We start from the raw sequence: 17260 nt of genomic DNA, 5'->3' as shown, positions 1-17260 counted from the left end.
ATGCTGTGTGTGAACTTTGTTTAGCGTTCGTCCATCATTCACTTAATTAAACATGTTGTTGTCTGTAGATTTGACTTTGTTGATTTGTTTATATTCATTTCTTGTTATGCAAGTTACACGAAGTTAGCATTTTGCGATGTCTGCTGATGTTGGTAATTGGTAAAAATGTATATCTTCTTCGTTCACATCTACGATTGTTTGCTCTAACTGCTTGCTAATTTCGGTTAGTTCTGCACTTGTGTATTTGTTTTAATTTATTGCGGTTGCTAAGAGTAGAATTGCTATTTAATCCTGGCTTACTCGATCAGTTTCGTCATTAATCATAGCACAATCGTATATTTATTTATATCTGTGTGTATATATAGATGTTTTATGATGTACGTTAATGTCTAACTCTTGCTTTGTATAAATTCTCGTTTTAGTGTTGCTTTGCTTTTGGTTTATTCGTTAATTAATTTAAACAATTCTTTGTCCTCGTCTTTATGGGCGTTTTAAAATGCATATCAAAGTTCTTAATTAGGTATAGAGCAGCAATTAAGTTGTCAACTCGATCAAGTTATTTATTCATTCACTTTCAATTAGTTTTTGTCGCTTTTCTTTCGATTTTTTTCTTTCTTTCTTTCTTTCGTTTTTTCATTTTTGTTGTTTAGTTTTTTTTTTTTTTTTTGTTGTTAAGGAGTTACAAATATTGTTTGTCCACATTCGTTAGTGTAAATCTTTGACTGCTTACGGTATTGGTGCTAAAAATTAAATTTTAAGTTTATCTTTAGCTTTAAAGGTATATTAAACGTAATCCTTACTTTAACTGCTACACACACTCTGATCTGATCTGTATTCCTATTTGCTTCTCTGCTGGTTCACTCTGGTTTCTAAGCTGGTCAAGTCGGTCAAGTCGGCTGTGCATTTGAGATATTGAATTGGACTGAACTCGACTGGATTAGAGTGGAGTGGAGTGGATTGGATTGGAGTGGATTGGGTTGGATTGGATTATCTTTTCGCAATCGAAGTGGGCAGGTGCTTGGTGTCGGAATCCGGAGCAGGACATGGCCTGTTCGGACTGGACAACACAACAATTGGATACTTCCGGCAACGGGTTAGGATTTGATTATTTTGTATATATACAAAGTGCTGAGGCTTTTTTCTTTTTTTTTTTGAGCCGCACTCCGAAAAAGTCGAATTTCGAAATCGAATGTGCGAAGGAAAACACCAAACCGATACGGTACACGCATATTTAATTTGTTTTCGCTTTATTTTCAAATTAATGTACAACTTTCGCGATTAATCAGCTCTTGCAAGGTACAAAAAAAATTGTTTTTAAAAAAAAAACTGGTGAGGAAACAAAGAGGATGACGTTAAGGAAAAACTCTACTTATGCAAATAATAATTGAAACACACAAACAACAATAAAATGTATACATTGTTTTTCATATTATTTTTGTCGTCTTATATCAAGGTTATCTACAAAGAAATCAGATCCTATGTGCACGATAATAATTCAATGTTAGAAAAGTAAATGTACACATATAGGCAAAGAAACATTCGAACCGAAGCTAGTTGTAAATGAAATTGATCTAAATAAGTGAAGTGCATAATGGGTGGATATGGATATCCAAATAATATTTGAATAATTTGGTCGGCTTTGACTTTTAACACTATCTTCAGCTACATAAGACCTATGTAGTTGATTGCTTTTCGGTAGCTATATAAGTTTTTCTCTAGTGAATCTGCAATGATAACTTTTCCGGTTTTTATTTTTTCATTTTTTGTTTTATTTTACGTACTTAGTGGATGTTCTGCTTCTCTGCGATTTGTTTTGTAAGATCTGCTGTTGGTGTTTTAATTTCATAAGGTATGTCTGTTTAATAATTATATTTATGTTTTTTTTTTCCTTTTTTTTTTTTTTGCTATATAAACTGTATAAATTGCCTGCCTGCTACGCTGAACGTTTTGTCAAAAAGTTGTTGTTTTCGATTTTTGCTTTGTTTTTCGAGTTTTTTCTTTTGTTTTCTTTTTTGTTTTGCATTGTTTTCGTTTTTTTGTTTTGTTTTAATGGTTTTTTGTTTACTATTTATACCTTAATGGTAGAACTTTTGTTTTGTTGGTTTATATGCATCACTTAACTAACAAATAGCAGCGTGCATACAGCTGCTGTACATGAAGCGCACATAGCCGCATATATATACTATATATATTGGCCATATGCACGAGACTAAAGTTTATCGCTGCTTAAGGACTAACATTTAAAGACTTTCCATTGCTGTTGCGGATGTTTTCTGGTTGCAAAGAGTTAGATTAGTTGCTTTATTGCTGCTTGGCTTTGTTGCTGATGTTGCTGATGTTGCGTGTTGCATGTTGCTTGTTGCTTGTTAAGTTGCTTGCTGACTGACACTGGACACTGACACAGAGACACAGAGGCCAGCCTGTTGTTTCATCTTCGTTCTTGTAATGTAGTACATATCGTTCGTATATAATAGGTATGTAGCGTAGTGTTATTAATTAATGTATGTGTTTATATATGCATGCTGCTGATGCTCCTTCTTGTCATCATCATCCTCCTCCTCCTCCTCTTGCTATTTCAGCTTCCTCCTCTTCTCCTCCTCGCCTTCTCTCCCTCTATCTCGGATTCCCTCGCTCTCGCACACCAAAATATCATATCAGGCATATATTGTATTGCGGACCGACTCCTGCCCTCTAGTTATCGCCGTTGTGATTGACATTCTGCTGCAGCTCCTTCAGCTTCTCCTCGCGCGGCTTGGCGTTGCCAAAGATCGAGGCCGATTGCTTGGTCTCTGCCACCGCGTTAATGGGCGCGGCAATGGTCCGTGGCTTCAGCTGCAGACGTGGCCGCTCATTGTCGTCTGCGGGTAAGGAACGAATAGGTAAATGGATAAGTGCTTGATCGGTTGGGCAAACTTAGTGCTTAATGCTATATGTACATCATTCAAATGCAAGGAAGTACTATGAAAACGTGCATTGAACTGACTTACAAATACATGGTGCGTCTAATTGTGATACTCTTGATTGACACATATTTGAAAAAGTACTTGAAATCGGTTTCTGAATATGGTCTGTGGGCAGGGAATGGATAGGTAAATTAATATTTGCAAATTTAGACAACATGAAATGCTCCTAGCGACTATCCTCCCATCTATAAAATACTATGTACTTATTATTGCAACTCACCAATGGCGCCCATTGAGGAACCACCGCCAACGCCCAGGCCTCCTGATCCGCCGGACCCGCCGCCGAGGCCGGTCATGCCGCCACTAGGACGTTCGCTCTGCTGGTTAGGATTGTAGTGGGTGCGCTCGCGGTCGCGGTGACGGTTGAAGTTGTTGTAGCGATCGCCGTCGCGCGACTGGTTGCCATAGCTGCCTTCCCGCTGGCCGCGATCCCGATCCTGGTTACGATCGAATGGTCGATCGTCGTTATTGAAACTGCCGTACCGACCACGATTTGCCGGCCGATCTGCAATGGAAGCAACTGGATTAGTGCCTGTGGGCCATGAGTTAACCTGCTTAAGATTCGGTTCAACATGCTAGCTAAATGCAGTTCAAAGAAAAATCGTGCGGGTGTGCTTAGGCTACGGCTACAGGGAGTGGGCGTTTTCAATGGGCGCAAACTAATCTCAAAAGAAGGTTGGAAATAGGCGGTGACAGCTAGCAGTCCAGGAGGAGTAGTAAGTATGCAGCAAGCCCACTTCAAAATAAATTAACTTGTCGATCAGTTTCGATTAACCATCTATGGATTCCTGCCAATCAATGACTCCAACATGTTGTTCTATCGATCCTTTAAATAAAGAAGTGAACAAACATAATTTTCTACGCATATTTATGCACCTTTACACCTTTCTTAAGGCTATGTACTACTTCTTCGGGTGCATTGTGTTATCTTGTGGCCACTCCTTGAAACATATAGCAAAACCAACGCAAGATCAGAATGTAGAACCGCAGTAGGATGCCAAGGTAGGCACATAAACGATAATCGAAACAGAACAGTGGGGCAGATTCTACTTTCACTTTCGAGGATTGCTGCATGGATCTGTCTTCCAGCCATGCGACTGAATCAAAATCGTTATAAGTAATCAGTATCAACTGGTTTTTGGCGGCACTACGAGGGATGCAGCTAAGTGTTGGTTGGTTGGTTGGACGGCAGATAAAAATGCTTTACCATTGTATCCTCTATTCATGCCACCGCCGGAGCCCGCGCCGCTGCCGCCGACGCCGCGACTTCTATCAGTGTGACCACCATAACTATCAATGTACGAACCTCTACTATCGCCGCGATTACCCGAACCGCCGCCGCCCTCCCGACCGCCGCCGCCAGTGCCAGGACCTCCCCGGCTGTAGGACTGACTGCTGCCGCCCTGGCGAGGTGGGCCGCGCTTCTGGAAACCGTCTCTGCCGCCGTCGCCGCGGGTCATGCCGCCGTTGCCGCCGCCAACACCGCCACCAGGGCTGTAAGAAAGTCGAAAATATGGTTAGTCAAGTGGTAAATGCGCATGGTGATGGGTGTGAATCGATTCAGCTCAGTTCGTTTGCAAAGCTCCCAACGATCCAATCTAAAGTATACAATTATCTGGTCTCAACTCACCGATCATTTTTTCTACGATCAGCAATGTCGATTCTCAGCGGCGCCGACAGATCGTCCAGTTTGATGCGACCGTCGCATTCTAGCGCCCGCTCCAGATTGTCCAGCGTCTCGAATTCCACGTAGCAGAAGCCTTTGAACTGATCCGTTTCCCGGTCCTTCACCAGACGCACGTACTTCACCTCAAAGTCCTGGAATATTTTGATCACATCGCCCTGCACAAGGCCTTGCGGCAAATTGCCGACGAATGCGATGAAAGGCGGTTCCGTGGGCAACTGCTTGGATGCCCGATCCCCGCCGAATCCGCTTCTGAAAAAAATCGATAAATAAGAATGAATGTTTAGTGGAGTGAATACATTACTTAAGAGTAACTAATACATTTAAAGGCAAAGAATCTTGGAAATGGGATGCACCCATTAAAAACCTATGCTGCATGTCGTACGTTAGTCTATAAAGTTGGATTGCAGATCCCCTCTATAGATTTGCGCAACCGAAGCAACTGCAAAGTGTGCTTGATTCTGTGCTCCTGGTATTTGCTGTGCCGCTTTGTTTGGAGGAGTACTCCGTGGCCTGGGAACCTTGACATCGAATCCAATTAATGGGGGTGTGTCTGTCTCTTCTTCTTCTTCCCTATTGAGGGCCTGAGGTGTGTGTGTGTGTGTGTGAGGGGGGTGGGGGGGTTTTGCGGCGCCACCCCTTGGGGCAAAACGCACATGGTCGGCAATTTATCTATGTGGACTAACGCTGGCTCGGATTCCCGGCAAACAGTCAACAGAGATGCAGGCACAAATAACAAAACCGAAGAACAACAAATGCAGTGGGACAGGTGTCAAATGGTCAGGGGGGGTGGGGGTAAAATCGCGCGCGCTTTTTGGCGAAAATTGCATTTTGCATGGAATTTGCAACTATTTTTGGGTTTATATTCTCTTCTTCTTTTTTTCATTTTTTGATGAGGGGTGGGGGGAATTAAATGTGAAATCTGCCGGTGTGCTGTCAGCGGCGTAGCCGACGTAGGCGCAGACGAAGGCTGCAGCAGAGTTTTCCAAGAAAAACAACGCAAGCGATGAAAAGAATCGACAAAATAAAAACCGAAAAAGAATGTTAAGAAAAAAAAACGCACACTGCCCCGCACACACACACACACACATACGCACACGCACGCACGTACAAAGGCGGCGGCGGCGGCGGTGTCGGCGACACGTACAATACACATGCACATGGGTGTATCGGTGTGCGAGCGGCGAGGCGAGAGCGTGCGCGTGTGTTGGTGGGCTGGTGTTGCCTTTTTTTTTTGCCCAAACCCCAAAAAACCGCGTGCATTATTACACATTTTGCCAAGATTGTCGGCACTCGCGCAATTCGATCGCATCGCGTTCACTTTCACAAGCACCGGCGCATCGCGGCCAACGCGTAGCGTACGCGATTGCAAAAATAATTAATAATATTTACCTAGCGTGTTCATAACCACCTCTTCCAGCCATGTTTTATTTTTTTCAAATGAGCGAATTCGCTGCAAACCGCAGTGTTAACACACGGGCGAAAAATACTATCGCGGCGAATTTGGTCCAACAGTGTTACCACACCAATAAGCCGATTGCCGCCTTATTTTGGTATTTATGTAGTTAGCAGGGACGCATGCCCAATTGCGACCAATTTTCAGATATCGATTAATAATTCTAGTAATAATTCTAGCTTGTTAGCTTTTTACAATTGCTCTTTTCCCAATGAAACATTCGAAAATGACGTTAAATACATAGGGAGAAATACATACGTCTGTATAAATTTTTTTGTTGAAAAAAAATAATACTATTTCGCGGTATTTATTTTTGAGCACCAGGGTAGTTCTTATCGTTATCGACACCGCAACTAATCAGCTGTCAAAGTACAAACTGCTATATTTAATATAGACTGAGCTTAAAATTAAGTCATGGCGGACGACAACTGCGTTTTCTGCCGAATTTCTGAGGGGCTGGACTCCTCAACTGTTTTGGAAGTCGAAAACGATGAATTTGTCATCTTCCAGGACATTAAACCCGCATCCCAGCACCATTACTTAGCAGTGACCAAAAAGCACTACGCCAGCCTCAAGGATCTGAACAAATCGCACGATTCTCTGGGTAAGATTGGAATTAGCATGACCTCGGGTCATGCCCTAATAATCCTAATATCTTACAGTCTCGCGCATGGAGATCGCCCTGAAGGATCTCCTGGCGTCCAAGGGAGTTTCTGTCGATGATGCCCTCTTCGGATTCCATCTGCCGCCGTTCATCACGGTGAAGCATCTTCACATGCATGCCATTAGCCCACGCACCCAAATGACCTTCCTATCGAAGTTGATCTTTAGACCCTCCGTTTGGTTCAAACCCGTACGTATTTGGCTATTCTGATTTTGACCACTTAGAGGTCTGTTGCAATTTAATCTTATCTATTTAATTATAGGTCGACGAGGCGCGTTTTTACCTTTCACAAAAGGAATAGATCGGGACCATCATAGATAATTGTTAGATAAATATATATATTATACCCTCGCGCGGTCATAAATAACTATTAAACGGAGCCAACCTATACAAATATTCTAAGATTCGTTAAATTAAAAGTGTAGCTTATAAAAAGAAACGGATTCAAGCTACAAGTCAATACAATGGACTTTTTGTATGCAATAATATGCAACTTTCTTTTAAAATTTTCATAATAACTTGCTTTAAATGGGCAGCTAATCTGGAATGTTAACAATCCCTATTACTTGTAAGCAAATTTAGACAGAATAATACAAAAAATGGCGAAAAAATTGGATATATGGGAATTATCATTATCATTATCATTCCAAAATTGAATCGAAATTGATTGGTATTTAAATAACAAGCTCACCAAGATATAACATTCCATATTTGGAATATTATTTCGAATGCTCAAACCAAAAACAGAACATTTAAAATTTCCCGGCAATCCATGTGACAGTCGGATGACACAATCGATAGACCGCTGCTGCCCCACCTTTCCAGTGTGACCAGTAGCAAGCCAACTGGCGACGTTTTGCCGGCTACGCAATTAAATATCGATATCACCACTGTCATACCTTACGCTTCTTCTTCTTGCGCCCGCTCGGCAGAAATTGTACACGTTTTTCATTTCGAAAAGTCCAAATTGCCCAGTTTTTGGCGATAGACCACAGACTTTAACATGGCCCTCACGTCGCGCTTCTACAACGAGCGTTATCCGGAGATCGAGGATGTCGTTATGGTAAACGTGCTGTCCATCGCCGAGATGGGCGCCTACGTTCATCTGCTTGAGTACAACAACATCGAGGGCATGATCCTGCTGTCGGAGCTGTCCCGCCGGCGCATCCGCTCCATCAACAAGCTGATTCGTGTCGGCAAGACCGAACCGGTGGTGGTCATCCGTGTTGACAAGGAGAAGGGCTACATCGATCTGTCCAAGCGTCGCGTTTCGCCCGAAGATGTCGAAAAGTGCACGGAGCGCTTCGCTAAGGCCAAGGCCATCAACTCACTGCTCCGCCATGTCGCCGACATACTCGGCTTCGAGGGCAACGAGAAGTTGGAGGATCTCTACCAGAAGACCGCCTGGCATTTCGAGAAGAAGTACAACAACAAGACGGTCGCCTACGACATCTTCAAGCAATCGGTCACCGATCCCACCGTCTTCGATGAGTGCAACCTGGAACCGGAGACCAAGGAGGTCCTGTTGAGCAACATCAAGCGGAAGCTGGTCTCGCCCACTGTCAAGATCCGTGCGGACATCGAGTGCTCCTGCTACGGTTACGAGGGCATCGACGCTGTCAAGGCATCGCTCACCAAGGGCCTGGAGCTGAGCACCGAGGAGCTGCCCATCCGCATCAACCTGATAGCACCGCCACTGTAAGCACCTTAGCTATTGTAGTTCCCCTTGGTGTAGACAAAATTAACGAGGGTTTCTTTAGTTAAAAGGATAGGAAAATTGTAGATTTCTGTTCTTCATTTTAGCCGAAATTTATCGTTAAAATAAGGAAATCCCTATAATCGTGTATATATTGTAAATGCAAGTGGTAATTTACACAACTTCTTGTGAAATCGAAATAACTAAGAATGTTGCTTAAATGAGTTAATGGGTCCCTAAAAGTAATCGTTCTTCATCCTTATCATTTTAGCTATGTAATGACCACATCCACTACCAAGAAGACAGACGGTTTGAAGGCTCTGGAGGTGGCCATTGAGCACATTCGCGCCAAGACCAGCGAATACGATGGAGAGTTCAAGGTGATCATGGCACCCAAACTGGTTACGGCCATCGACGAGGCGGATCTGGCCAGACGCCTGGAGCGCGCTGAGGCCGAGAACGCCCAGGTGGCTGGCGACGATGACGAGGAGGATGGCGCCGACCAGGAGGGCATGCAGTTTGATCCAGAGAAGGAGTTCAACCACAAGGGATCGGGGGCGGGTCGTGCGAACGAGGAGGATGAGGACGAGGAAGAGGATTAGCGTAGCCACAGCATCAGACACAACTATAGCAACTGTAACAAACAATTAAAAGGAGTTTTGCAAAAATCAGAAGTTGTAATTTTATAATTTATAAACATAACATATAACGAATGCTATTAAAGATTTATAAAAGTGAAAACAACGAGATGCCCAAGAAGACAATTCAAAATGCGCTTGTTCATCTTTTCTTTTCAAATCCAAAACAATACTATCGACCGTTTATTATTGAACCCAATTCAGTTTTTCTTGACAGACCCTTAATACTAGTTCAAATTGTGTATAAGTGTACTATTATTTAATAGTCAGGCATTCTTTCGTTTTCGTTTTTCTTTTGTATTTACTTGTTTCATGCTTTCGTTGATGCGGCTTGTTTCCATCACCGTCCAGATTTTCATTTATCAAATTTAAGATTATATCGCTTACTATTTTTTCTAGAAAAAACCAACCCACCTCTGCTTTAAAAATGTCCCGGTGCTGCGTAGCACCCTAATTAGATATTGTACATCGTAACAAACGATTCGTATAAAAAAAGTGACATCAGTTTATAAACATTTCACTAAATTAGAAAGGTTTTCGTTTCGGTATTCATGCTTTGTGGTTGTGTATAGTCCTTACTATTTCCTACTTGATTTTATATGTGGCGTGGCGTGGCGTATTTTTTGGTATTGCTCGGAGTATTTCGTTGGAACGGCTTCCAGTTAGTGGGGTCCAGTCTGTTCATCATCCTATTGCAATCCGGTTTCTGGCTATGGGGAGTTCGGCTTTAGGTGGTGGTGTGGGCTGTGCGTCTAGCCGCGTTCAGCTGAGTTCGCTCCCCGAGGCGGCATCGTTGCGGTGGAGCAGCACGGACCTGGCCGCCTGCTTGTTACCGCCGCACAGGCGCAGCACGGTAAGCACATCGCTGCGAGGATAGCCAAGGGCCATGAGATCAGTGACATCCTGTTCGGTGAATCGTTCTTGCGGACTGATCGTGTTGGGTCCGCCACCGGCGCCACCGCTCTCCCGTTTGCTTTGCTCGATTGCATTGGAAATTGCCTCCTGTTCCATCGAATCCTCCGAGTTTCCTGTCAGCCGGGCGCTGACCGGCAGCTCACTTTCCGGCAGAAAGGGTGTCGTTGTTCCCGTGGTGCCAATAATCAATAAATTACGCTGCAAGTCAATCAGGCACTGAAACAAACAATTCAATTAGCATTGAGCCGATTTAATCTGAGGCTATCTAGACGGCATTACCTGATGTCGCTTCAGCATGTCCAGACCCAGCAACATGTCCATGGGCTGCTGGCCCAGCACGGTGAAGCTGGACGTTAAGTGATCGTTCTCAATCTGCAACTGGACCATGTGTATCCTGCCCAGAATGGGCTGTGTACCAACACCCTTGGCCACACCGTTCCAGCGCGTGTCAATCAGCCGGTTGACGTGGCATCTCTCGGCGCAGTCCTTGCTCATGATCGTCGTCTGGGCGCCAGAGTCCACAAAGGCCTTCACAGGAATGCCATTCACTTTGCAGTTGATATAGCTAATAATGTGTAATATTGCAGTGAGCCAATCCAATCATATTAATTATGTGTACCATTACTTACAGCATTGTAACCGTGCCAAAGATCTCCGGATTGTATTCAATGGCAGCTGCCATGTTATCCTGGATATTCTTCTGCTTGATCTCCTCGGCAATCAGACGTTGGGTCTCCTCATCGAAGGGATCGGCGTTTAGCATTCGCATGCGATGCTCGTTACGACGCTTTCGCTCCGTAATATGCTCGCGGAGCAGCCGAGCGAACTTTTCCCTGTCGCCGGAATCGATGGCCTCCGCCAGGCTGGGATTGTACTGCCGGAGGAGCGACAGCGTCTCGGGACTGGACAGGAACATCTGTCGCACCGTCTCTGGGTCGTCGTCGAAGTTCACATTGAACTCATCGGTCGTGGGTATGTCCGTGAGGTTGTTGAACTGCGGCTGCTGCACTCCCTGCTGCTGCACCCGCCTCGATGGTGGACTGCCGCCGGAACTAGTGCCCGGCACGGCGATGTTGCTGAAGTCCAGCGTGCTGATCGCTGGATTTCCGCCCGCTGAATTTATTGAATGAAACGAAAGATCAATCGATTGAGGTGGTTTTCTATAGCGTTTCTTTACAGGATTACATTTGCCAATATTCCTTAAAATCGCTTATAATATTATAATAAAATATAGTATAAAAGACATATTGTGGTCAGTGCAGTTATCTGATACAAATCGAGATAATTATGAACATATTTACGCGTAAATTTGGCAACATTTTGAGAAAGAAAGAGCAAGCAATACCTAAAAACCTCAACCAAATTTGTGCAAATACAATCTGGCTTGCAGATTGTGAAATTATTGTGAAATAAATGATTGCAAATAACTCATGCTAATTGCCACACAACATTTATATAAATATGTGCATATGTATAAACGTTTGTCCAGATAGATTAAATCACCGTCATCCGATTTGAATGGAACTTAATTGATCTGTGATCTATGATCGAATTAAAAACATCAGACTAGCGAGATAAACCAATGCAAGTGCAGTTGTGTTAACTAGATAATATGTAAATATCTGTAGATAAATGATATATGCAGTTGAACTCATTTTCTGGCTGGCAAATGAGGCTTGCTCTCATGCGAACCATGGAGTCCAAAGTGCTGTGCAATGGTCAAATGAAATCGAAAATTGTTCACCGCCCACACCTGTCTGCAGTTGCCAAAATGTGTGCACATGTGTGCAGAAATACCATTTAAACATATAGCTAAACAATTATATATACTACGATCCCATTTCAATGGACAAGCTGGCAAGGCCAAATGCGCATTCAGGGGTCAACAAAACAGTGGGCCAGCCACAGTGGGCGGCCCAAGTGGGTGGATCCATGGGGCTGAGGCTAAGGCAGAGGCAACGCACCTGCTGCTGCTCCTCCACTTCCCTTGGTATGCCCCATACCCTCCGAACCCGCACCCCTCTGCCGCTAGTGCTGCAGTGGAAACAGATAAGCCACTTCCACACTTCCAGTGTTCGTTCCCGTCCGTGTCTGTGTGTCGCTGTTTTTTTTGGAATTTGCGAAAAGAAAGTCAGACGCAGCAAGGCGTTTATTTTTAACACCAATTGCGCCGCAAAAAGATGAGCTGTGCTCGCTGCGTTTTTCCATAAAAATCTAGCAACTAAAAAACGCCAACATTTACAAGAAAAAAAAAAATGAGCACAGTTCAAATTTCACATTGCAAAAGTATTGTTAAATGAAATGTTCGCTTACGTACACATGTATGCACTACGTATTCGGGGTTTTCCCTATCCCAAATATTATGTTGCTGCAGTATTTGTTTAGGCGCCATTTCAATATGTACAATACATGTTAGGAATCATGCAGGACAGTAATTAATTTCATTATTGTGCGAATTCGCGTTATCTGACATTTTTATCATCCCCCAAAACTCCACTTAAGATCCCCCCTGCGAAAAACGTGACCCACATAAGGATAATGACTCTCCCCACCTTTACCCCCGCTCTTAACACTTTCCCATCCCGTTCCCATTTCCACGCCGAATTTCAACTCTCTCTCACCTGAGCGATTGCCGCTCCTGCGTCGTTCCAGCATGATGAAGTCGCCGTCGCCGACGCCGCACTGTTGCAGCGTCTGTTTGTCGCTGGAAAGCTCCCGCCCGTTGAAAATGACCGCTATTTGGGCCACTTCCGCACCGATCTCCATCGCGCAGAGGGCCTTGAGATTCTCCAACTCCAGATCCTGGGCCACGTCCAAGCAGAAGACCTTGTCATCGCTGGTCGTCACTGTGATTTTCATTGCCGCTGCGTCTGTGTGTATGTGTGTGTGCGTTGGCGTTTCTGTGTTGTTTTAGCGGGGATCGGATGTTAGCGAGCGCGGGTATGTACTGGACTGGTGGGTGGCAAGGTGAATCCCAATCTCTGCTGGCCTAGCCTTTTTCGCCTTTATCTTTGCTAGCTGGATGGGTGGGTGTTCTGCTGCTCGCTTATTGTTTTGACACAACAACGAAAACGCCGCCTCCACGCGGTTGCAAGCGTCACCTTATCGATACTATTCCAGGTCGGACCATCGATGTCTAAATGAGATGGCTAGAGCATTGCTTATAGGGGTTTTACTGCGAATTTGGAGGGACGAATGATTTTCTACATAGCTTAATTTGACATTTTCCTCAAAGATGAGTCGAATGGAGCAAAAGCTTAATATAGATGAAATTTCATCGATATATGCCATCACTAGAGGTAAATGGTACCGATACATATCGATGACTCATGTGCTGTCATCGAAATTTTATTGTATTTACATTATTCAATTGGAGTCACTTGCAGCGTTTGGACACCAAGGAGCTTTTCGAGGAGACTAGCGAGAAAGCAGATAAGCCACCATGTCCACACAGCAAGCGGAGAACGAGGAGAGTGCAGCGGCGAAGTCCAAGCGACCTTCAGGTGAAAACCCAGTTTCAAGCGAGTCTCCCCATCCAACTTCCAATCCCCCAAAAATACACACACACACTTACCTGCGTAACAGGTGATAAGGAGGGGAATGACTAATGTCCAATGGCAAATCGATTTTCGGGGCCCATCCTGGTGGCCCTGCATTAACCATGAGGTCATGCCTAGTCGCTCACGTTTGCCCGTTTCTCATGCTGTCCACCCACAGATTCGGCCTTCAAGCAGCAGCGCCTGCCCGCCTGGCAGCCCGTCCTGACCGCCCGCACCGTACTGCCCACCTTCTTCGTTATCGGAGTTCTATTCATACCCATCGGCGTGGTCCTCCTCCACCTGAGCAACACCGCCAACGAGCTGATCATCGACTACACCAAGTGCAGAAGCTCGGGCGGAAATACCACCTGTGCGGAGTATCTGGAGGCCCACCCCGGCGGTGAGTGCACCTGCCAGGTGCCCTTCGTCCTGCCCTCGGACTTCAATGTGAGTTATAGGAATCCAGAGCTTCAGTAGCTGTCCAGCTCATGTAATCAGCACTGAGTTTAGGTAGTGAAGTAGTTAAAATCAAAAGCTATATGCTGCTCTTATAATCTGCAAGGTATTTTATCATAGCAGATTGGCTTGGAAAAAATATTGATGATCTTGTTGATAGTGGATTTGGATTCTTTATAATACTTTAAAAAGAGATTCTCATTTAAGTATTTCGTTAACTTCCTTTAAAGGGTGTGGTATACATGTACTACGGACTGACCAACTACTATCAGAACCATCGGCGCTATGTGAAGTCACGGGACGACGAGCAGCTGCTGGGTCACCTGTCGCAAACGCCCAGCACGGACTGTGCCCCCTTCGCCTATGATCCCGATTCCGGAAAGCCCATCGCGCCCTGCGGTGCCATTGCCAACTCGCTTTTCAATGGTGCGGCACAGAAACTACTTTGATTGTACCACAACTAACATTGATCTCTTCCAGACACGCTGACCCTCTTGCAGGGTGGATCCGAGATCAAGCTGCTGAAGACGGGCATTGCCTGGCCGTCGGACAAGCGCGTCAAGTTCCGCAACCCGGAGGGTAACCTGAACGTCTCCCTTGAGGGCTTCTCGAAGCCAATGTTCTGGAAGAATGGCCTGGCCGACCTGGACCCGGAGAATCCGGACAACAATGGCTTCCAGAACGAGGATCTGATCGTGTGGATGCGCACCGCCGCTCTGCCCAGCTTCCGGAAGCTATATCGCCGTCTCAACCAAACGAACACCAACTATGCCAATGGCCTCAAGGCTGGCAATTATACGCTTAACATTACGTATCGTAAGTACGATTGGCTGGGACATCGCGAATGCTGTATCTAATGTATTTGTGTTTATATATTTCAGAATATCCGGTGGTGTCGTTCGACGGTACGAAGCGAATGATACTCTCCACCACATCCGTGCTCGGTGGCAAGAACCCGTTCCTGGGCATTGCGTACATTGTGATCGGTGCCATTTGCATCACCCTAGGCCTGGCCCTGCTATTTATTCATATGCGATGCAGTCGCAGGTGAGTTGCCCATCGCACAACGTTGATTCATCCTCATTGTACCGATCGTCATTCATCCTGCCCTTATCCACCATTCCCACAGCATTATAGTTCATTAGGTCTGCTAAGAGTCGAGTATTTCATACCCCATTGAAGCCGAATCGTTTCTCATGGCCAAATTAGCGTTTTGCTCGGTGCGCGATAAGTATTGACAATTAAGTAGCGTTTGATAAGTAGCATTCTACCTAATCGGGCACTGGCCAAAATGATTGACACCTTCCATACTAAGGGCCCTTGAACTAATCATGGTTTTATTTCTGTTTCCCCAACAGCAACATGGAGATGATCAACGTGAATCCGCACACGCAGTACTCCTAGACCGAGCACCGTCAGTATTCCGGGCCGCTTCACTTAGCTATAGTAGATCCATTTGTTTAAGCCTTATCAGCATAAAATAGTTTCTATTAACCCATTTCTACTAACGTATTCTCGACTGCTCTTCTATTCTTTATGTTTTCTAACTGTGTGCACTTGACCACGCGATGAGCTGGCCAAGTGCCTTTTGTTGATGTTCTGTTCGTTCTTGATTTCCTATATGTGTGCACCCAAATTGTGATCTTTTGTATAACCTATTCTGCCGCACATCACACACAACAAAGAAACAGTGGGCGCCCTTTGCAACATCCACACGAATTTCCACCATTGCTTTACAAACAGCAAAGTAATACTTTGTGCCTGACTTAATCTGCATTGCCTTTTACTACGTTTATACGCGCAAATAAACATTGTTAATGGCATAGCTCTCTTGTTTTATTGGCAAGTAAATGGGCCCAATTTGAAATTAAACTATATTCCTTGCTAATATGGGATCGTAATAGATAAGTTTAGGATTGTGTTTAAGCTTTTCTAAATAGTCGTTAAGATGTCTATTATTTTCTTCTTTTAAATAGACTTCTTCTCTATTTCTTCTTTAAAAGTACAATCGAATTCATGTATTTAACCAATGTTAAGCGAATAAAATTGGATGACATTATCAAGTAGTTTAGTTCGTAATCATGTGGTTATCAGTGCTACTTAAGAATTTCCAGCTGAATTTCAGATAAGGCCTCCAAACTGCGCGAGCCCCACACCAAAGTGAAAAAGGAAAACACTTTCCATTTGCTATATATATTGTTTTAGGTTTACGTTTCTTTTATTACTTTCTTTTCGATTCTTCAACGCGTGAGGGACAAAAGTTTGCTTATATGATTCTGCGTTCTGCATTTGCTTTAATTTATTTTGTACGTTTTAGACTACATTTCCAGTTACAGTTTAGAAGTGGCTTAAGCTAGTTAACTTATAATGTCGCCATCATTAGTTCGGTCTATATATGTTTGTCGAAGTTGTGTGCGCATGCGTGTGGTTGTTGTAGGTTGTGAAATATAGGTAATGTACAGATTATGCTGAATCTTTATATAAGCCATATGAATGAATCTCAATCTATGTAAATACGGTTCTAAGTATGGATCCACTATTGACCTTGGTCTTCCGCGCACATCAACATGATTTCCGAACAAGAATTAATTCTCTGCTCTTATAAACGTGGTAAAAACAAAACAACAATTCATGATTAGAAATTAAAGTTATTTGTGGGATAGAAAACTAGTAAAATATTCTTTATTTCAATATGATTTCGAAGGCGTAGACGTACATCCGGCGTATATTTTACATACATCCGACTACAAATTTATTTTCTGCTTTTAATAAACATGGTTAAAACAAAATGAAACAAAACAAAGCTTTCTCAATTAAAAATTCTCGTTTAGAAATTAAAGTTATTCAGAAATACATGTTCGTGGGATAAAAAAACTAGTAAAATATTAATTTTAGTAAGAAGTCTGGACATAGAATTTCAGTATTCCAAATTGTCAAATTTTAGTCAGACTTCTATGAAAAGTCAATGAAAACGAAATGAAATTGTTATAATTCGAAGGTCCTTATGAAAGCTTTAAATTGAATTCAAAATTTTGGAAAGACCAAGGCTTGAATATGAGAAAAATAAACGTCTTCACAACTTTCGCGTTGTGTTTGTGTGTTTTTTTTTTGTTTTGTTTTTGGGAGTGTCATGGTGTTGTGTGAAATACTTAAAAATCCTGATAGTTTTTACTAACTCTAACTGAGCGGTTTCCCTTGCGTTTTCTGTCGCTTGCTTTGGTGCGTCGTAAACTTTTGTTTTTGCTTGTT

The 17260-nt window shown here is 43.6% G+C and overlaps 5 protein-coding genes across 7 annotated transcripts; 3 read left to right on the top strand and 2 right to left on the bottom strand.

Annotated features, from left to right (window-relative positions):
- Positions 1 to 1215: 1215 nt before the first annotated feature.
- On the bottom strand, positions 1216 to 6193 carry LOC6726140 (eukaryotic translation initiation factor 4H). Of its 2 annotated transcripts, none has more exons than XM_016174041.3 (5): positions 6040 to 6193; positions 4594 to 4899; positions 4171 to 4457; positions 3184 to 3468; positions 1216 to 2858 (listed from the first exon to the last, which is right to left on the bottom strand). In XM_016174041.3, exons 1-5 carry the CDS (start codon positions 6069 to 6071, stop codon positions 2692 to 2694), a joined length of 1077 nt encoding a protein of 358 aa, XP_016039666.1. In that variant the 5' UTR covers positions 6072 to 6193; the 3' UTR covers positions 1216 to 2691. The 2 variants fall into 2 exon arrangements, with proteins under 2 accessions (XP_016039666.1, XP_016039665.1); XM_016174040.3 differs by having other exon boundaries at positions 4270 to 4457.
- A 213-nt stretch (positions 6194 to 6406) lies between these two features.
- On the top strand, positions 6407 to 7279 carry LOC6726139 (histidine triad nucleotide-binding protein 3). The gene is made up of 3 exons (XM_002107079.4): positions 6407 to 6707; positions 6766 to 6956; positions 7030 to 7279. The coding sequence occupies exons 1-3, from the start codon at positions 6518 to 6520 to the stop codon at positions 7066 to 7068; spliced, it is 420 nt and encodes a 139-aa protein (XP_002107115.1). The 5' UTR covers positions 6407 to 6517; the 3' UTR covers positions 7069 to 7279.
- A 369-nt stretch (positions 7280 to 7648) lies between these two features.
- On the top strand, positions 7649 to 9273 carry LOC6726138 (eukaryotic translation initiation factor 2 subunit 1). The gene is made up of 2 exons (XM_002107078.4): positions 7649 to 8465; positions 8735 to 9273. The coding sequence occupies exons 1-2, from the start codon at positions 7771 to 7773 to the stop codon at positions 9063 to 9065; spliced, it is 1026 nt and encodes a 341-aa protein (XP_002107114.1). The 5' UTR covers positions 7649 to 7770; the 3' UTR covers positions 9066 to 9273.
- On the bottom strand, positions 9249 to 13278 carry LOC27208841 (protein DDI1 homolog 2). Its single transcript, XM_039297471.2, has 4 exons — positions 12638 to 13278; positions 10646 to 11129; positions 10296 to 10581; positions 9249 to 10232 (listed from the first exon to the last, which is right to left on the bottom strand). The coding sequence occupies exons 1-4, from the start codon at positions 12873 to 12875 to the stop codon at positions 9864 to 9866; spliced, it is 1377 nt and encodes a 458-aa protein (XP_039153405.1). The 5' UTR covers positions 12876 to 13278; the 3' UTR covers positions 9249 to 9863.
- A 53-nt stretch (positions 13279 to 13331) lies between these two features.
- LOC27207010 (cell cycle control protein 50A) lies at positions 13332 to 15836 on the top strand. Of its 2 annotated transcripts, XR_001600251.2 has the most exons (7): positions 13332 to 13519; positions 13734 to 14002; positions 14242 to 14437; positions 14492 to 14827; positions 14893 to 15058; positions 15141 to 15231; positions 15370 to 15836. XR_001600251.2 is itself a non-coding variant. In XM_016182774.2 (6 exons), exons 1-6 carry the CDS (start codon positions 13459 to 13461, stop codon positions 15413 to 15415), a joined length of 1074 nt encoding a protein of 357 aa, XP_016039663.1. In that variant the 5' UTR covers positions 13332 to 13458; the 3' UTR covers positions 15416 to 15836. The 2 variants fall into 2 exon arrangements, 1 of the variants encoding a protein (XP_016039663.1); XM_016182774.2 differs by lacking the exon at positions 15141 to 15231.
- Positions 15837 to 17260: the final 1424 nt, after the last annotated feature.

Source organism: Drosophila simulans, chromosome X (genome assembly GCF_016746395.2).
Source record: "Drosophila simulans strain w501 chromosome X, Prin_Dsim_3.1, whole genome shotgun sequence".
NCBI classification, from domain to species: Eukaryota; Metazoa; Arthropoda; class Insecta; order Diptera; family Drosophilidae; genus Drosophila; species Drosophila simulans.
Note: the sequence above shows the minus strand (reverse complement) of the source record. Positions and strands in the feature narration are given on the sequence as shown.

Excerpts from the sequence above, each read along its gene's own strand:
- LOC6726140 (XM_016174041.3), bottom strand. The coding sequence starts at position 6,071 with ATGGCTGGAAGAGGTGGTTATGAACACGCTAG. Across the intron at positions 4,900-6,039 it reads GGTGGTTATGAACACGCTAG|AAGCGGATTCGGCGGGGATC; the intron begins GTAAATATTATT and ends GATTTTTTTCAG. Across the intron at positions 3,469-4,170 it reads CATGAATAGAGGATACAATG|ATCGGCCGGCAAATCGTGGT; the intron begins GTAAAGCATTTT and ends CTTCCATTGCAG.
- LOC6726139 (XM_002107079.4), top strand. The coding sequence starts at position 6,518 with ATGGCGGACGACAACTGCGTTTTCTGCCGAATTTCTGAGGGGCTGGAC. Across the intron at positions 6,708-6,765 it reads CAAATCGCACGATTCTCTGG|TCTCGCGCATGGAGATCGCC; the intron begins GTAAGATTGGAA and ends AATATCTTACAG. Across the intron at positions 6,957-7,029 it reads CCTCCGTTTGGTTCAAACCC|GTCGACGAGGCGCGTTTTTA; the intron begins GTACGTATTTGG and ends ATTTAATTATAG.
- LOC6726138 (XM_002107078.4), top strand. The coding sequence starts at position 7,771 with ATGGCCCTCACGTCGCGCTTCTACAACGAGCGTTATCCGGAGATCGAG. Across the intron at positions 8,466-8,734 it reads AACCTGATAGCACCGCCACT|CTATGTAATGACCACATCCA; the intron begins GTAAGCACCTTA and ends TTATCATTTTAG.
- LOC27208841 (XM_039297471.2), bottom strand. The coding sequence starts at position 12,875 with ATGAAAATCACAGTGACGACCAGCGATGACAAGGTCTTCTGCTTGGAC. Across the intron at positions 11,130-12,637 it reads CAGGAGCGGCAATCGCTCAG|CGGGCGGAAATCCAGCGATC; the intron begins GTGAGAGAGAGT and ends CAATAAATTCAG. Across the intron at positions 10,582-10,645 it reads TTTGGCACGGTTACAATGCT|CTATATCAACTGCAAAGTGA; the intron begins GTAAGTAATGGT and ends ACACATTATTAG.
- LOC27207010 (XM_016182774.2), top strand. The coding sequence starts at position 13,459 with ATGTCCACACAGCAAGCGGAGAACGAGGAGAGTGCAGCGGCGAAGTCC. Across the intron at positions 14,003-14,241 it reads TCCTGCCCTCGGACTTCAAT|GGTGTGGTATACATGTACTA; the intron begins GTGAGTTATAGG and ends CTTCCTTTAAAG. Across the intron at positions 14,438-14,491 it reads TGCCAACTCGCTTTTCAATG|ACACGCTGACCCTCTTGCAG; the intron begins GTGCGGCACAGA and ends GATCTCTTCCAG.